A 16,808-nucleotide genomic window follows, 5' to 3' on the forward strand; every position below is an offset into this window, starting at 1 on the left:
AAAAATGCATCATTTATGTTAAAATCTATTGTTATACTGAATCAAGGTTAAAGCTAAAGAGAGTGTTTTTAAAAATATTATTTTTAAAGAAAAAATAAAATAAAAAACATATTAAGCATACTTAGTAAAAACAACCCCCAGTAAAAAAAAAAGACTTTTTCCTTATACAAGTTAAATTTCTTCCACTTTGGCAGGGGCATATAGGGCAGGTACATACAGATTATAAATTTAAAGTTTAGCCGCTCTTAGTTTGATTAGGGGGAGCAAGTGAAATATGCTCATTTAATCCTGGCCACTTATTGGCCTGTAGGGTAACTTGCACCACAATTCTCTATACTCAATTTTCTCTTTCCGCATGCCACCTCTAAACTTTAAATTTATAATCTGTATGTACCTTCCCTATATGCCCCTGCCCAAGTGGAAGAAATTTAACTTGCTTAAGGAAAAATGTCTTACTGGAGGTTGTTTTTACTTAGTATGCATAATAAGGTTTTTATTTAATTTTTTCTTTAAAAATAATCTTTTTAAAAACATTCTTTTTTAGATTTAACCTTGATTCTGCATAACACTAGATTTTAAAATAATAAATGTATTTTTTACTGTGTTTTTTTTGTGTGTGTGTGTGTCTTTCGGCTTTTTCCTGGTTAGGGGTCGCCACAGCGGAACTCCAGTCCACTAACGATTGGCAGTAGATTTTCACTAACGCTGAGGTGCCAGCTCAATGTCCAAACTTCAACGAAGACACGTCCATTTACGCATGTCTTTCGAACACCCACCCAACCGCGGGGAGGACATGCAGACTTCAAACAGAAAGCACTCAGTGCACTCCAGCCGAGAATCGAATGGGAGAAACTCTTGCTGTGAGGCAACAACGCTACCACTGCACCACCGCGGATTTATAAGGGATGCAGTTCATCTTCTTACCAGTAGATGGAGTTGTAAAACTGTTTGTTCAATGTGTTGCACTGTACAAGTTGATGAATTGTTCTTTAACATTTTTAAATACATTTTTTAAACAACATTTAATATGATAACATTTATACAAGGACATGGCTTGATTTTATTTAAATCTAAAAGGTATTCATACAAACATTTTAAATTAATTTAACATTCATGCATTTCTATTATTAATCTGTTTGTGATGTCATCACTGTTATATAAAGTGTGTTAATTAAATAAGGCCCACATCTGATGAAGTATTTTGAACAAAAACGTAGTGCTTGAAACGTTTATGTGATTGCTGTGTTTCTGTACTTATCTGCTGTGTTTCTGTATTTATCTGCTTGGAGCTTCTTTACTAAACGGACTGGTATCTTGAAATTATCCGTGGCTTTATTGCTTCACCGGACAGTGGTACATGACGTCTGTGTATATATACACACACAAACTTATCTACACACCATACAACATATACAGACAAACATTTGTGAGCACACCTGTATTTGGAAATCTTAATGTGCAGAAATAGATGAACATTATTTCAATACTCAAATGTCGAGAGCACTCTTACCCAACTTTCAGAAAACCTAAACAAAACTGATGGGAATTGTAAAACAGTGTTTGTGCTGTATCTTTAAGCAGCATATCAAGGACTGAATGTGCACATATAAATAGCAGCCACATGCTATTCCTAGTGCCATTTTGAGAGTGCAGCCAGAAAGTGAGCATGTATGATTGCAACAGCTAGTTTGTATACAAGTTACCCAAGTTAAAGTCAGTAAACTTCTATTGTGATGTGTTTGTATCACAAAAGCCGCTTGAACAGAACCCACAAAGACTCTTCTATTGTATCCTGAGTAGCAGAGCGAGATGGTGTCAGAAGTGGGATTCCAGAGATTGATATTCGGAGCCAAAAGGTGCACAGATAGACAGTGAAGATAAACGGAGAGAAACTAGCACGAAAGAGAGCCAGAAAATAACCTAAGGTAACAAAAACTTGCACAAACAGCTCATTTTATAGAAGAGATAAAACGGAGAATTACAAGGGCGCAAACCGCATTACTAGACAAGTGGGAGACAGAAAAGGTTTATTAAGCAAAATGTTTAAAATTCAGAGATTTGACTAAATGATAATCAGAAAAGCAAAAGGAGTAGGTTTAAAGCAAAATGAGTGTGTCTGAGGCAAAATGGGCATGTTTAGAGTAAAACGAGCACAAGTACAACATGCACGAAGACAGATTAAATGAGCAAAAAATTCAATAAAGGCAAAAAGGGCAATTAAGCATAAATAAAGCAAGGCAACTGCATGTTTTTGGCAAAGTGCTGTCTTTTGACATAACTACAACTTCGTATTGTATCACGGGCATAACTAGAGCTATTCGAAGTTTATCTCAAAGTGTGTAAAAGTCCTTACAGGTGTGTGCTTATTACTGTGCATGTATTCTGAAGAGAGTGTATGTGTGCAAGGTGCAACTACTTTATGAAGTACAGTCAAAGTACAGCCATTTCGAAAAGTTTCTTGTACTGGGTGTGTCTATTTGCAAAGTGCTGCCATTACAGAGCGTTCTTGCACTGTAAAGAATTATCTAGCAAAGTACTGCCATTTCGGGGAAATTTCAGTGTGCTGTGTACTGTTTATTTGCAAAAGTGCAATTACTTTGAAATGCATCAGACCCTGAGGTTCTATTGCCCAGTTCATTCGAATTGTGCAGTCATTCGAAATATTTCTTATACTGTTAAGAGGTGATTTCTTGCAGTACAGCAATTTCAAGAGTATTACAGTGCGCAAAAGACTTATTTTGCAAAGTTCAGTTATTCAGTGGCTTGTTGTGCTATTGGGCAAAGTTACAGAAACTGGCATAAATTTCTGGCATGTGTGTATGTGTTCGGGCAGATCTGTAAAACCTTCCACTGGTATGTGTTAATATGGCAGACTGATTTCGAAAGCCCTTACCACTTGTATTTGATCAGAATATTGCAGAAAATTGGAGAATATCTGAGCAAGAGTACAATATTTTTATACAAGCAGCTTATGCAGACAAAGATGCACACACCAGGGCATTCATTTTGCTAAACCTAGCTGGGTCAAAGGCCACTGAAGGACAGCGTTCATTTGTGTATGCACCAGCAGTAACATGAGGGAGAAAGTCATCACATTGCGTCTTCCCCTTGATTCAGCCTGTACAACAGAGTGTTTGAAGCACAGATTCAGGGAAATGTGTAACCACCAGATAAATATTACATTAGATAGGCATTTGTTTTACAAAAGAGATCAGAAACCAGGGGAAACGTTTGCAGCTTATATTACTGACCTGAGAAACAAAACTAAAATGCGTTAGTTTGGTGACTTAAAAGATGAGTTAAGAGTGTCACGTGTGCGCCATTAATAGTCCTGCTGTAAGAAAGATCTTGCTTTGTGACAATTTAACGTTGAAGAAAGCCAGAGAGATTTGTCAAATCCATGAATTTAGAGAAACATCAGTATGCTTGCAAATGACAAGAGCATAGTTTCAGCAAGCTCCAGAGCAAATTTAGATGGCATGCAACATGTGGCAAACAGAAGTAGGGCTAAGCATATGGCAGCCACAGCCCCTGCTAGTTCACGAGGGACACCACGGAGTTTTCCAGTAAGTTCTAAGAATGCTCGGTGCAGTATAAAAGTGAATCAGCAAAACTCAAGTCCAACTTTATTGTTAACTGTCACAATAGTGCCAATCATGAGTCAGAGAGAGAAATGCTTAGCATTTGGTCAGCAATGTCACAAGTGTAAAAAATGGAACCATTTTCAAAAGTTTTCCAAATCAAGTAAACCCCACACAATTATAAAGGAGGGTCACAAAAAACAGCAAATTGATCAGGTAAGACTGCAACCCTACTTTCTATATAGATGGTATATCAGTAATTGGTGAAAGAGATGATGCAGTGAATTTGCTGGCAAAGAGCGAAATGTTTTGTACTGTCCACATCAATGGTAAATCTAGAGAGCTTAAAGTAGACATTGGTTCAAAGTGTAACGTTATACCGGCAGACATATTTGCTAAAGTGAGCAACTCAATGTGGCCGATAGCGCAAAACTTATTCCCTATGGAAATGAAGAAATTCAAACCGAAGGCTAAGTAATGCTTTCATGTTATTTGGCTAGGAATTGTTGCACCTTGTTATTTTATGTAGTTCGAAGACCTGTGCAGTCATTACTGGGTCTTAGAGACAGTTTGAGAATGAATCTGCTTTCTTTTACCAAAGTAGTTAATCGTTAAGTCCGTATCCTAGTTCCAACTTTTCTGAAGCCATTTTCTCAAGAGTACGCTGATGTTTTCGATGACAAGTTGGGCAAACTTACAACTGTGTATTCCGTGAAGTTAGACCCAGAGGTCACTCCAGTAGTCAGACCAGCAAGAAAAGTTCTGATACCTATGCAGAATAAAGTCAAACCTCGGTTGGATAAAATGGTACAGCAAGGTGTAATTTGTCCAGTTACAGAACCACCGGAATGGGTGTCGTCCATGGTAGCAGCTGACAAAAAAGGCTCAGACGAAATCAGAATATGCACTGACCCAAGAGATTTGAACAAAGCATTAACGAGACTATCATCCAATCTGTACAGTCGAAGAGGCTGCAGCCCCAATAACAAATGCCAATGTTTTTTTCTGTCTAAGATGCAATTCATTTTGGCAAGTGATGCTTAATCGCAAATCCTCATTACAAACTACTTCCAGTACCCCATTTGGCAGATACAGATTCCTAAGGATGCCATTCAGAATAAATTCTGCATATGAAGTCTTCCAGCGTGCAATGGAGCAAATTGTTTCAGGTTACCCTTGTGCCACAATAGCAGATGATTTATTGGTTGAACGCAATGGTGAAGCAGAGCATGACAGAAATCTAGAGAGTTCTAGACAGGGCACATGAAGTAAATTTAAAGCTCAACCCTCTGAATTGTAAATTCAGACTACCAGAAGTTACATGTGTAGGTAATTTACTTGCCAGCTCTGGCTTGAGACTAAACCTGTTCAAGCAAGCAGCTATTCTTGAGAGGTCAGCACCAGATAATGTATTCAAGCTCTACAGGGTTTCCTTGGCATGGTAACGATTTAAGCAAGTTTATACCAGATTTCAGTGAACTGACAGCACCTTTGGGAGATGACTAGCAAAAATGTTACACAATCTTGGCTGGAACAGCACCATAAGCATTTTAAGACCTTAAGCAGAAAATTGTCTCCTTACCTACATTAAGATACTATGATGTCAATAAACCAGTCACTCTTTCCTGTGATGCTTCACAATTTGGTCTTGGCACAGTCATTCTTCAAGAAGGCAGACCAATAGCCTATGCATCTAGAACACTTACCCAAACTGAAGTGCATAATTTTTTTACCACACGACTAGATGAGCTGAGAGATCATACAAAGACTGATCCAATTTTGCAAAAGCTCAGCTACTACATTAATGATGAATGGCCGTCAAAGCAATCTAGTGTACCACCTGAAGTGCAAACCTACTTTCCTTACAGAGATCAGATGTTGATGGAAGATGGCATTACTTTCAAAGGTCCTAAAATCATTGTTCCTACTTCCCTACAACATGAATACATCCAGATTTTGCATCATGGTCACCCAGGTTCTGCATCTACTAAGAGATGGGCGAGAGAAATAGTATTGTGGCCTTCACTAGTAAAAGACATAAGTACTTTCTTCTTGTTCAGTATGCAATAGTACTAAACCACATCTACAAAGAGAAGCACTTCAGCCAAGTCAAGTTCCTGAACTACCTTGGTCAACAGTAGCCACTGATATCTTCGAGTGGGACAATCAACATTACTTGGCTTTGGTAAACTCTTACTTGAACTGGTTTGAGATTAATCTACTACCTAATCACATCCACTACCATTATTACCAAGTTGAATCATCATTTCTCAGTCCATAGTAGTCCACACACGGTTATTTCTGACAACAGTACTCAATTTACTAGTCAGTTATTTCAGAAATTTGCGAGAGAATGGGACTTATATGTACAAGCAGTCCTGAATAGCCAGAGTCAAATGGACTAGCTGAACGTGCAGTGCAGAATGCAAAGCAATTACATGAAAGGTCAAAGAGGGACAATACCGATGTCTTTTTGAAATTACGTAATCTCAGAAACATACCCAGTGATGACATACTTTACTCACCTGCTCAGAAACTTCTATCAAGGCAAACAAGAACAACGCTACCTATTCGTTCCAGTTTGATGGTTCTGTTAACTTTAGGCCTCAGTAAAGCTCAATTATTCAAGAAGCATTCTATCCAGAAGTCCAGTTATGACAAATGGAGCAGATTTCTTCGTCCACTGAAAGGAGGAGAGAGGGTGAGGATACAAACAGCGAAAGGTTTCGACTGGACTGGTTAAGTAACTGGTTTGACTGGACTGGTCAAGTAACTGGTATATGTACCGAGCCAAGATACTACCTCATAGAATCTGAGGGTCTGGAGTACAGGAGAAATCAGAGACATCTTTCTGTACCAGAATCGTTATCGCAGCATCGTTCCTGTGATACAAACTCTAGATCTCGGAGCAAGTCAGACATTGTTCCATCCTAGAATGTTTCTCAACCTCTACATCCACTCCTGAGGATGTTCCAGATATTCAAGGTTGAACATTCAGCAGAGACTGTTCCAGTTGCTAAATCTAATTCTCGGTTTTGTGTCTCACTATTTGGTTGCACTTCCAGTCCCAGTATGAAATGCACAGCAACATGTACATAAATGTATACATGCACCTTGTTCTGTACAAGTGCAAGACAAAGAATTATTTGTATCATCAACATGTCAAATGAGATTCATAGCTTTGCATGATCTATTTCTCAAAGAGGGAGGACGCAGAACAGTGTATGTGCTGTATCTTTAAGAAGCATATTAAGGACAGAACATGCACGTGCTATCCCCAGTGCCATTTTGAGAGTGTAGCCAGAGAGTGAGCATGTATGATTGCAACAGCTAATTTGTATACAAGTTACCCAAGTTAAAGTCAGTAAACTTCTATCGCGATGTGTTTGTATAAAATAAAGCTGAACTCACGAAAACTCTTCTACTGTATCCTGAATAGGAGAGCGATAGGAATGGTCTCCTTTTGCTATTGCTTAAAAACATTCTACAAACTTACAGACAATGCTTTAAGAGTGGTACTATTAGGGAAAGGATTTACCACGTATGAGTAAGGGGATTAATATGGCTTCATCCACCTGCACTGTTAAGGGACGATTAGTAAAGTATATAAAATATTGCCTGAAAACTATCAGAGGGTGTTGTAAAGGACTGGGAAGAGACTGGATAAGCAATTCACAAAGAATCAATGGGGGGGCATATGCTCGTCTCCCAAATATGCAACAAAGTATAGAAGACTAAGGATCTTTGGAGTCTACTTGAGGTATAAAAACAATTATGTAAACATTTCCAAATAACTTTTCCTCAGTTAGCAAATACTAAACGTGTGATGGGGAAAGAGGCAATTTTGAACATACAGTAGTCTGACAGACAGTCACAAAATGTATCAGAAATACCGCATGAGCAACTTGGTATAACCAAGGAAATTATTTTTTTTGAGCTATGATGCAGAATTAATCCCAAAACACACCCTCCTCAATAAAGAAAGGCAAGTCCAACAAAATAAGCAAAAATCTTTCCACAGAATATATTTTAAACAAAATAAGTAAAAAATAGAAGGAAACAGGTCTGTCAGACCAAACACTTTTCTCAAAAGGTTTCTCTCAGAAATCAGAACACATTTCACAGAAAACACTGCGGAAGGCTTTATCCAAAGGGAACATGCCTGTCCAGAAATGGAGAACTATAAACAGACCTTTAACAATATGAAGACTGCAAGAGGAGTGCTCTCCCCTAAAGTAGCAAAAAAGAAGTGAAGTTACCCAAGCAGCTGGTTTGGTTTTCTACACTTAGAGCTTATGTAATCAACAGCCTGGGTGCAGGTGGAGGGAGTCGAGTTTTACAAGACTTGCCAGCACTTAGCTCATACAGCTTAGGCTATTGAAGAAGTGACTTATGAACGAACATACAAAAATGAAAATGAAACTTCTGTACGAGTATAATATCCAACAATAAATTGTATATGCAAAGCTACACACACAAAATAAATAAATATATATATATATATATATATATATATATATATATATATATATATATATATATATATATATATATATATATCTATCTCTAAATGAAATGTTTGTAAACTGTAAAAATGTCTTGAAGGAGATGCTACACTGATCAGCGTAATTCTCTGCCCCTGTGTCAGATGCCCATTACTTCTGATCTGATGTCTCAATGCAGCTCTTCTTGCAGGGTTTTCAGCAATAATTCCATTACAGAAGTTCTGGGCCGACAGTAACTCTCTCAATGAATTTTTCACCAATTGTGACAAAAAGCAAAATACTGCTGAAACGAAGAAAAAAGGCAATTACTTGTAGCTGACCATATTACTGCCACCTTCAGGGACAAGATGAATAAGTTACCTTTCAAACTAATTGTCTCAAGCAAAATCAGCCAGCCCGAGTAAGAGAATGCCCTCAAAAAGTACAGTTTTGTACCTACCATAAATGTAGATGTTCGAAGATCCACATTGCTGCAGTCCTTACACTTGGGTAGTCCGCTGTCGAATATCCAGGGTACAACATGACCGCATCATATCCTCAGTCTTTTCTTGCCCCAGATGTCAGAAGACCTTAAAAATAAAGGTCAAAACCAAAAGACAGCAAACAAATAACCAACCACCCTTGCACTAACTATATGTACAATATATACAATATACACAACATGTACAACCCAACCCACACAACCACCTCCAACTACAGAGAGCAATGTGGATCTTGAACATCTACATTTATGGTAGGTACAAAACTGTACTATGTTCTTCATCTCACATTGCTGCAGTCCTTACACTTGGGTAGAATCCCAAATCAGAGGTAAGGGAGGATGGCTAACTAAGGAAGCAGGAGCTGCCAAAATGCCCTGCAAAACTGGCAAAACCAGCCCTGGACTTAAGAGTAAAGTGGCAGGTGATAATGCCTAGAGAAAGTATGCACAGAACTCCAAGTAGCTGCCTCCAAAATATCCTTGGCCCTCAAAAAGCTGTTGAAGTGGCAGTAGCCCTAGTGGAATGAGGCCTAATCCCAGCTGGAACCTCCTTGCCATGATGGGAATAACAAAGCAATGCAAAACCCAATCCACTTAGAAATAGTTTGTTTGACACAGGCTTGCCCTGAGAACTCAAAGCAAAAGAGACAAACAACTGCTGAGACTTCCTGCACCCTTTAGTTCTGTCCAAATAATAACGCAACTGCCTGTGTACATCCAAAGTGTGCAAAATCTTTTCCCCTTATTTTGGGTTGCAAAAAAAAAAGGCAAATGAAATAGTCTGGTTTAAAAGCCACACTAAAAACCACCTTAGGCAAAAAGGGGATTAGTGCGTAATGATACCCTATCCTTATTAAAAAAGGCAAAATGAATATAGTCTGTTTAAAGCCACACTAGAAAACACCCTTAGCATAAAGGAAGGATTAGTACGTAATGATACCCCATCCTTATGGAAAATCAAGAAAGGCTCAACTGCCATAAGGGCCTGTAATTCAGAAACCCTTCTTGCAGAGGTAATGGCCAACAAAAAAGCAGTCTTCCATGATAAATAATTCAACTCAGCAGTAGCTGCAGGCTCAAAGGTTGTAGAGTGAGTTTCTCCAACACAAAATTGAGATCCCAAGCAGGAGTCTTGTATTCTTTGCCCTCTAAGAAATTGCTTGAACAAAGGATGAGAAAACAATTCATAGTGAGCTGAAATGGCTGCAGCATGAACTTTAATAGAAGAGAAAGACAAACCTTTGTCTAGTAACTCAGTAAGATATTGAAGAGCCACACACAAATTAGGCTCAGAAACATCAAAATCTTTGCTGCACTCCAAAATAAAAATCTCTTCCATTTATCAGCGTACACTTTCCTTGTACTAGGCCTTCTAGCTTCCAAAATAACATTCAAAACTGTTGAGGAAGTGGAGGCCCATTATGGTTCAAAACAGAATATGCCAGGCTGTTAGGTGCAGAGAGTGAAGCTTGACATTGAGCAAATGGCTGTCAGTAATGGGTACCAGTGCTGTCGAGGCCAATCTGGAGCTATTAAAATCATCCTTGGCTTGTCCTGTCTGACCTTCAGAAGTACCTTTGGGAGGAGAGGCAGAGGTGGAAAGGCATACACATGAAGATTGCTCCAATTGAAAGAAAGAGCATCCACTCTCCAAGCTGTGGGATGAAACCTTTTTGTGCAAAACTTTGGCAGCTGATGGTTTAGTGGAGAAAGCGAACAGATCTATGTCTGGAGTTCCCCATGACACTGTCAATTTCTGAAATACATGAGGATCGTGGGGATCCATAATTTGTCTGCTCAACACATCTGCTAAGGAGTTCTGTGCCCCTGCAGAAACCTTGCCTGAAGATTGAGTTGTAAACTGAGAGCAGTCTCCCACAAAATCATTGCTTGCCTGCAATGTACCACATGACAGTTGTGTTGTCTGTTAGAATCAACACCTGTCCTGGAAGAAGTAATTCCTGGAAAGCTATTAATGCAAACTGGACTGCTAACATCTCCTTCATGTTGATATGTAGATGTTGTAGTCTGACAGGCCACTTGTTTTGTATCCACTTTCCATTTAGATGAGCTCCTAGCTTTTTGTCTGAGGCATCTGTCTGTTTAAAATCTGACTTTGCCTCTGGCGGGTCACAGAGAGTCCCTTGTTTAGGTGACATTCCTGAGCCCACCACAAAAATTCCTTCTGAATGCAAGGTATTATTTGAATGACAGTGTCCAGATCCTGGCAGTGCTGTGTCCATACATTTTGAGATACCATTGTAGCTTCCTCATATGCAGTTTGGCATTGGGAAGCACCAGAATACAAGATGCCATGAACCCTAAGGCTTGAAGGACTGTCCTTGCAGTCAGCCCGGACTGATGAGATAGTCGATGGAAGTAAAGGGATAGACTCTTGTTTTCACATGTCTTGAGAGGGTACTAGACTGGACTTTGCATCTTAGCACTTCTAAATAAGGATAGATCTGTATTCCTTTTAGTCTGACAATGCAGAGAACTGATAGTGAGAAGTCCCAGCTGCAACTGAGTCTGATAGGAACATGAAAAGCCACCTTGAGAGATCCAAAGTTACCATCCAATGATCTTGCCCCAGCAGGGCAAAAGCTGCTGCAACGTCAACATTTTGAACTTGGGAATGTCCAGATAAGTGTTGAGGATAGATAAATCCAAAATTGGTCTCCACGTGTTCCCCTTCTTTGGTACTAGGAACAGGGAGAATAAAATCCTAGGCCCACTTCTGGCATAGGGACTAGTTGGAGCAACAGAGAAACCTGTTTGTGAGCCTCTATTCTTTGTTGAGGAGGAACGTCTGGCATGCCTTTGAAAGGAGGCAAGGTATGGAAATAAAACCTGGTATGATATCCAAAACCCATCTGCCCTGGGTAATAAAACTCCAATTTTCTTTGAAAAGTGCCAACCTTCCTCCCAAAGGTGCTGCCAGACAAGCAGGCTCTGGCAGCTGAAAATGCCTTCACCAAGCCTGTGCAGGAGAACTCCCTGTTCTAGGCCTGAAAGAGCCCTGAGCTCTGCCGACTGGGAATCATAATTAGTAGGCCAATTTCTACTAAACTTTGGAGGCTGGACCTGCAAAAATCTTTAACAGTCTGCATAGACTTAGCCTTGTCTTCCATTTTCTTTAAGACTGTCTCAACAGGAGGACCAAACAACACGTCAATTGTAAAGGAGCATCTAAAATCCTTGTTTTAACATGTTCAGACAAATTTTGATCCGAACAGTCCCAGTGGCAGCCACCCTAGATGAGGCCTGTACAGCATCAAAACCACATTGCAAAGAATGCTTACCCACCTGTTCAGAAACATGTACTAAATCTTGCAACTCTTTACAATCAATACCTACTGCCAGAGCATCACCTTAGACTTTCAATTGTGAAAGGAGATAGTTTTGGTATTTCAACATGTGAAACTGGCAATTCAGAGCCCTCATAGCAAGAGTGGAAGTAGTATAAACTTTCTTTCCCCATCTATCCAAGGCCCTAGCCTCCTTGTCTGTAGGAACCGGATTCTTAACAACAGAAGCCTTAACACCCTTAGGCCCCTGGCTAACAGTTTCTGGGTCTGCCCTAGGACTCTTAAAAGATACTTGTGAACTTCAGGCACCCTGTAATACCTATCCAGCTTAACAGGAGCAGGAGGCAAAGAATCAGGATTAAGAGAAGCCTCTGTAAAAACATCTTCCACTACATCCAAAACAGGAGGTATAGCCAAAGGCCTATGCTGGGGTAAAAACAGAAATTCCCTAAGCCGTTTCCTGGAATCAGAGAAGTCCTGACCCTCCCACTTAAAATGCTCCCTCATGGAATGAAGAGTTTCTGAAAAAGAAAAATCCTCAGGAGGAGTAGCAGGAGGAGTAGAATCATCCACATCAGAATCAGAATAAGGAGAGTACTCCTGCAAGTCTTCAGCCGAAGACTCAAACATCTGAAGCTTGCTCAAAAGCTCAGGCTCCACCCTAGGTCTCGAGGAGGCATAGAACCCCTAATCAAAGTAATCAAATCTTCTGCCATTTTAAGCATATGCTTCTTGGGCATAGTACCTGAAGAGCTAGGGGTAACACCAACTGAAGCTAAACCTGGCCTGCCCCTGGGAGAAGCCTTAGAAACAGAAGGAGAGGGCCTAGCCACCTTAGGAAGGGAGGGGAGTATAGTAACCTGAGAAGCCCTCAGCCTGACTTGCCTCCTGAGAGGCCACATCTTGCAATAATAAGGACTCACTCTGGGAACACAAAGGTGGAGCCATTCTTCTAGCCTAGGCTTAACTGCCTTGTCCTTGCGCTTCTCGAGGCGGGCGCCGGAGCATCCGCGGCATTTTATAATTGCACCGCTTCCCAAAGACTAACCTTGCACAATCCAACCTTCTTTTATAGTGCGTTTATTAAATCTAGCACAAGCAGGCCCTAAGCAAGGAATACACAAAGTATGATAATCTGTATCTGTTTCCACAAGAAGCGCAATTATTAACTTTTCTGACATCAAATGACTGAGGCAAGAAAAAAAAATGTTCCCCCAACGGGTACTTAGCCAATTTTGAACTCGGTCTGAAACTTTGCTGCTTCTGCATCGGACCATGCGGCAAAAAGACTGAGGATATGACTATACTTTGATATTCGGGCCGACCGTGGACAGCGGACTACCCAAGTGTAAGGACTGCAGCAATGTGAGATGAAGAACATCAAGTACAACACACCAAGTAAAGCATTATCAAATGCAGGCAATGCAACAGACCAGGGTAAAATGAGCCTCTGCAACATGTTCACAAGGAGCAGTAATGTATCACATTAACACAGTTAACATTTCAGGAAACAACTTACATGGACTAAAAACATCACAAGCTTAGTCCTCATTAAACCTCTACTTTGAGGAAGAATTTTGTAAAATGATGCAGATAATCTCAAAAATTACGTTATTAGTACTCTAAAATAGTCACCTAGCTGCCTAGTAGTTCCTCATCTATCATGTAAAAAGTGCTCACCTTACCATGACATGGATTTATACCTTGCAATGAAATGCATTTATGATATTGTACAAAATTATGTGCAAAAGCCACAGTGATTCTTCAGCAGTTTTCATTATGAGTACTCTTGCAATACATTTCAAGTGAATAAACTAAACACCATGTTTTTTTTTTTATACTACAGCAGTTGCCTCAGTGGTAGTGACGAAAATCTGAGTAACAACACCATACTTTCAGAAAAAGATTACTACATCACTGGCAACCAACTTCACTAAAAAGGAATTAGTCATGTAATGGACAGTCCAAAATCATATACAAAATTGCTGCTGGTACATACAACAAAATGGTGCAACATAACACAACAGCAAATATATACATTACCAGTGCTGGAATGAAATCCCTGTACCAAAAGCATGCAATAAATAATTACAGGCACTTTTAGACAAAACAGGTGTGAATATATTCTCTTTGGGGGTACTACGGATGTACAGTATAGTGGGCTTTGGCTTCACATTATTTGCTAAACCAATCATGAAAGCAACATCCCAAACTGCAATGTGACTTCCAGCAATGAAATGTACATGTATGCACATACACAAATATATGCATTATTTTTTCCCCTTTTGATGTAGGACTTGTCCGGGCTTGTACGAGTCAATCCTGCATTATCTTGCCTACAATTATCTAGGCTTTTCACTTTTATGACCGTTAAAACAGTTTGAGGCCCTTTAAACTGAATGGAGAACACACGTTTATTTTTAAAAGGGTAGTAAAATAAAACACGGTTCCAGAAGGAGAAAAGGGACAAGAATTTTGTTTGGGTGCATATTCCAATATCTACCACCCCAGAGCCACTATGACTAATTAAATATTAAACCCCACTCTCTACAGCAGTACTGCACCAACTACAAACAAATAAGGAACCAAGCTAAAGAGTTATGAGTAAAAGCCCCCCCCCCCCGCCAAACATCAAGACCTACAAACATCCCGTGCTTCCAAATGAAAACGGCTTTAACACTGCCTGCCAAGAACAGACACATTTTTATAAAAGTAAAAGATGCAGTACAACTAGTATACTGCACTTCAAAAGCATTCACCTTCATTTAGTTAAGGGGTCCCATTATACCAAGATGCATGTCATAAAGACTTCTGTTTTGGCCTTAACAAAATTAAAAACACCAATGACAACTGAAAGGTCTATTACTTCTACAAGCCATTTGTCACACAGCCTGTTTACAAGCCTACCAGGCTAATGTCAAAAAACACTTAATTTCACATTATGACATCAAGCATCATGCAAATACATTACACTCACCTGTGTGCCAAACCCAATGACATCGCACTCAGTTCTCTACCTGGAAGACCTGTGATCAAACTGTCAATTTGCTGGCGAATGCCTCGCATCAGCTCCGTCACTGCTGGGCTGTGAACACAGCTTAAATCCAGCTTATCCTGCAAGAAGGAATGACAAAAGCAAAAAAAATAATGCATTCACTATTGAAAACCACATTACTACAGATTTGTTTATTCTAAGTGTGCAAGAATATGGAGCAAAAAAATCACCTCTACTTCAACTTCATTAAAAACTAGAATCATGTTTGAAAGGCAGCGTGACACTACAGTTACAGGTTGAGTGAAAGTTGCATCACACATATGGGTTATGCCACCACAGCCTGTCTGCTGTACAACTACATTCACAGCTTAAAACCCACTCCCAAGTCACTCCTAAGTGAGCACTTAACTAGCAGAACAACATATCAAAAGACAATGAACCCTGCACCTCAGTCACAAACCTTTCATGGTTTAAACAATGCAGGAAAAATCTCAATTAACATGACTAAAAGGCAACAATTAAACAGTTCCCAGTTAAGATCAATATTGACAGCACTAGGTCTAGATGTTAACTTCAGAATCAACCGGGCTTTTTCAGTCTGTCATATAAAATGGCACTCTTTCCCCTCAGTATTGCCACTTTTTATTTTTAAAATGAACAGCTATAGAACTAAACCTATAGCATTACAGATATCCTAGAGCTGCTTCTGTAACCCTTTCCTAAATGTTCTTTTTGCTTCATCAATGAAAATAAAGTAGAAAGGTATCTCGTTCTGTGTCACATACAACATCCTAATTCTTCAATTTCTTTCCATTTACTTTAATTTTCAATTTTTAAAAAACTTATTAGTACACCTGTGGTTAAAATCCAATGTTCTAGAATTCCAAGAAATATTAAAATTTTGAACAAAATAAATATGATGAATATGATGGTTACGTCAAAATAAATCTTTTAAATGACCATCACCAATAATATTCATAGTTTTCCTAAAATATTGTTAAAAAAAAAAAAAAATCCACAAATACACATAACACAACTTGCCAAATCAAGAATTTAAAAAAAAAAAAAATCAATCCGATTTCTTAACTTCGAGTCTTCTCTCTAGGGGATACCATATTACATACTGAAGAGGATTTTAACTATCGATAGCTTCTCTTCAAAAGCTCAAAACACTGACTGCGCAACTTCAGGCTGAAAACTAGTTCCATATAAAAAGAACTGAAATGCTTGGTTTTGAAAACAGAGCCATTAACACACTCTCATTGAACAGAATTAACATACGAATACTTCATATTCTGACAATTAGTTTCATATGCAACATGCAAAACTAGTATTTTTTTATTTTTTTTTTAGATATTAAAGAAATCCAAAACGCTAACCAAGGGTGTCAATTACCATGAGAATGCCATCTGTAAAAGGATTTAAAAAATGAATGACAATAGAGACTTGCTTTCCATCTCAAATAAACCCATTAATAAATCTGCATACAAAGAGGCCACTGAGGCACCCATGGCTGTAAACTGTTAATTTTGTTTAAAAAACATATTTATCTGTAAAATTATGCCTCCAATAAAAATATAGCTTCAAGGCCATCACTATGTTAGCATACAAAACTAAATTACATAAACAGTAATCAAAACCATTTTGCCATTCTATACTGGAAAGTTTGTCAAGTAACATAAAAAATATCTTGTATATAGGAGGGAAATTTAGCCACACAGCCACTAAAAACCATCAATTTACTAACCTAATTTTAGAAACTTAATAAAAATTCTGGTCTAAAAGGAGGAGGATAACCTTGTGTGTGTGTGTTTTTGTAAACAAAAAACAGACATCCTGAGTTTAGAAATAATGAAGCTCTTACAGTTTTTAAAAATCACACAGCGGCAACATACTCCTGCATCAACGTTCACGCTTCATAATGGAATCAAATACAAT

The 16,808-nt window shown here is 38.9% G+C and overlaps 1 protein-coding gene and 1 non-coding gene across 3 annotated transcripts in view; both read right to left on the minus strand.

Moving 5' to 3' along the window:
* Positions 1 to 16,808, minus strand: part of NOP58 (NOP58 ribonucleoprotein) — a 581,042-nt gene that overhangs the window by 417,177 nt on the left and 147,057 nt on the right. For both annotated transcript variants that reach the window (XM_044075099.1, XM_044075098.1), the window contains one exon: positions 14,853 to 14,989. In XM_044075099.1, the coding sequence (XP_043931034.1) occupies positions 14,853 to 14,989 (137 nt within the window). The remainder of the gene's footprint in view (positions 1 to 14,852; positions 14,990 to 16,808) is intronic.
* On the minus strand, positions 13,718 to 13,806 carry LOC122805125. The gene has a single exon (XR_006365327.1). It is a non-coding gene; the product is annotated as a small nucleolar RNA SNORD70 (small nucleolar RNA).

Source organism: Protopterus annectens, chromosome 6.part0, assembly GCF_019279795.1.
Source record: "Protopterus annectens isolate FY-2018-M chromosome 6.part0, PAN1.0, whole genome shotgun sequence".
NCBI lineage: Eukaryota > Metazoa > Chordata > Ceratodontiformes > Protopteridae > Protopterus > Protopterus annectens.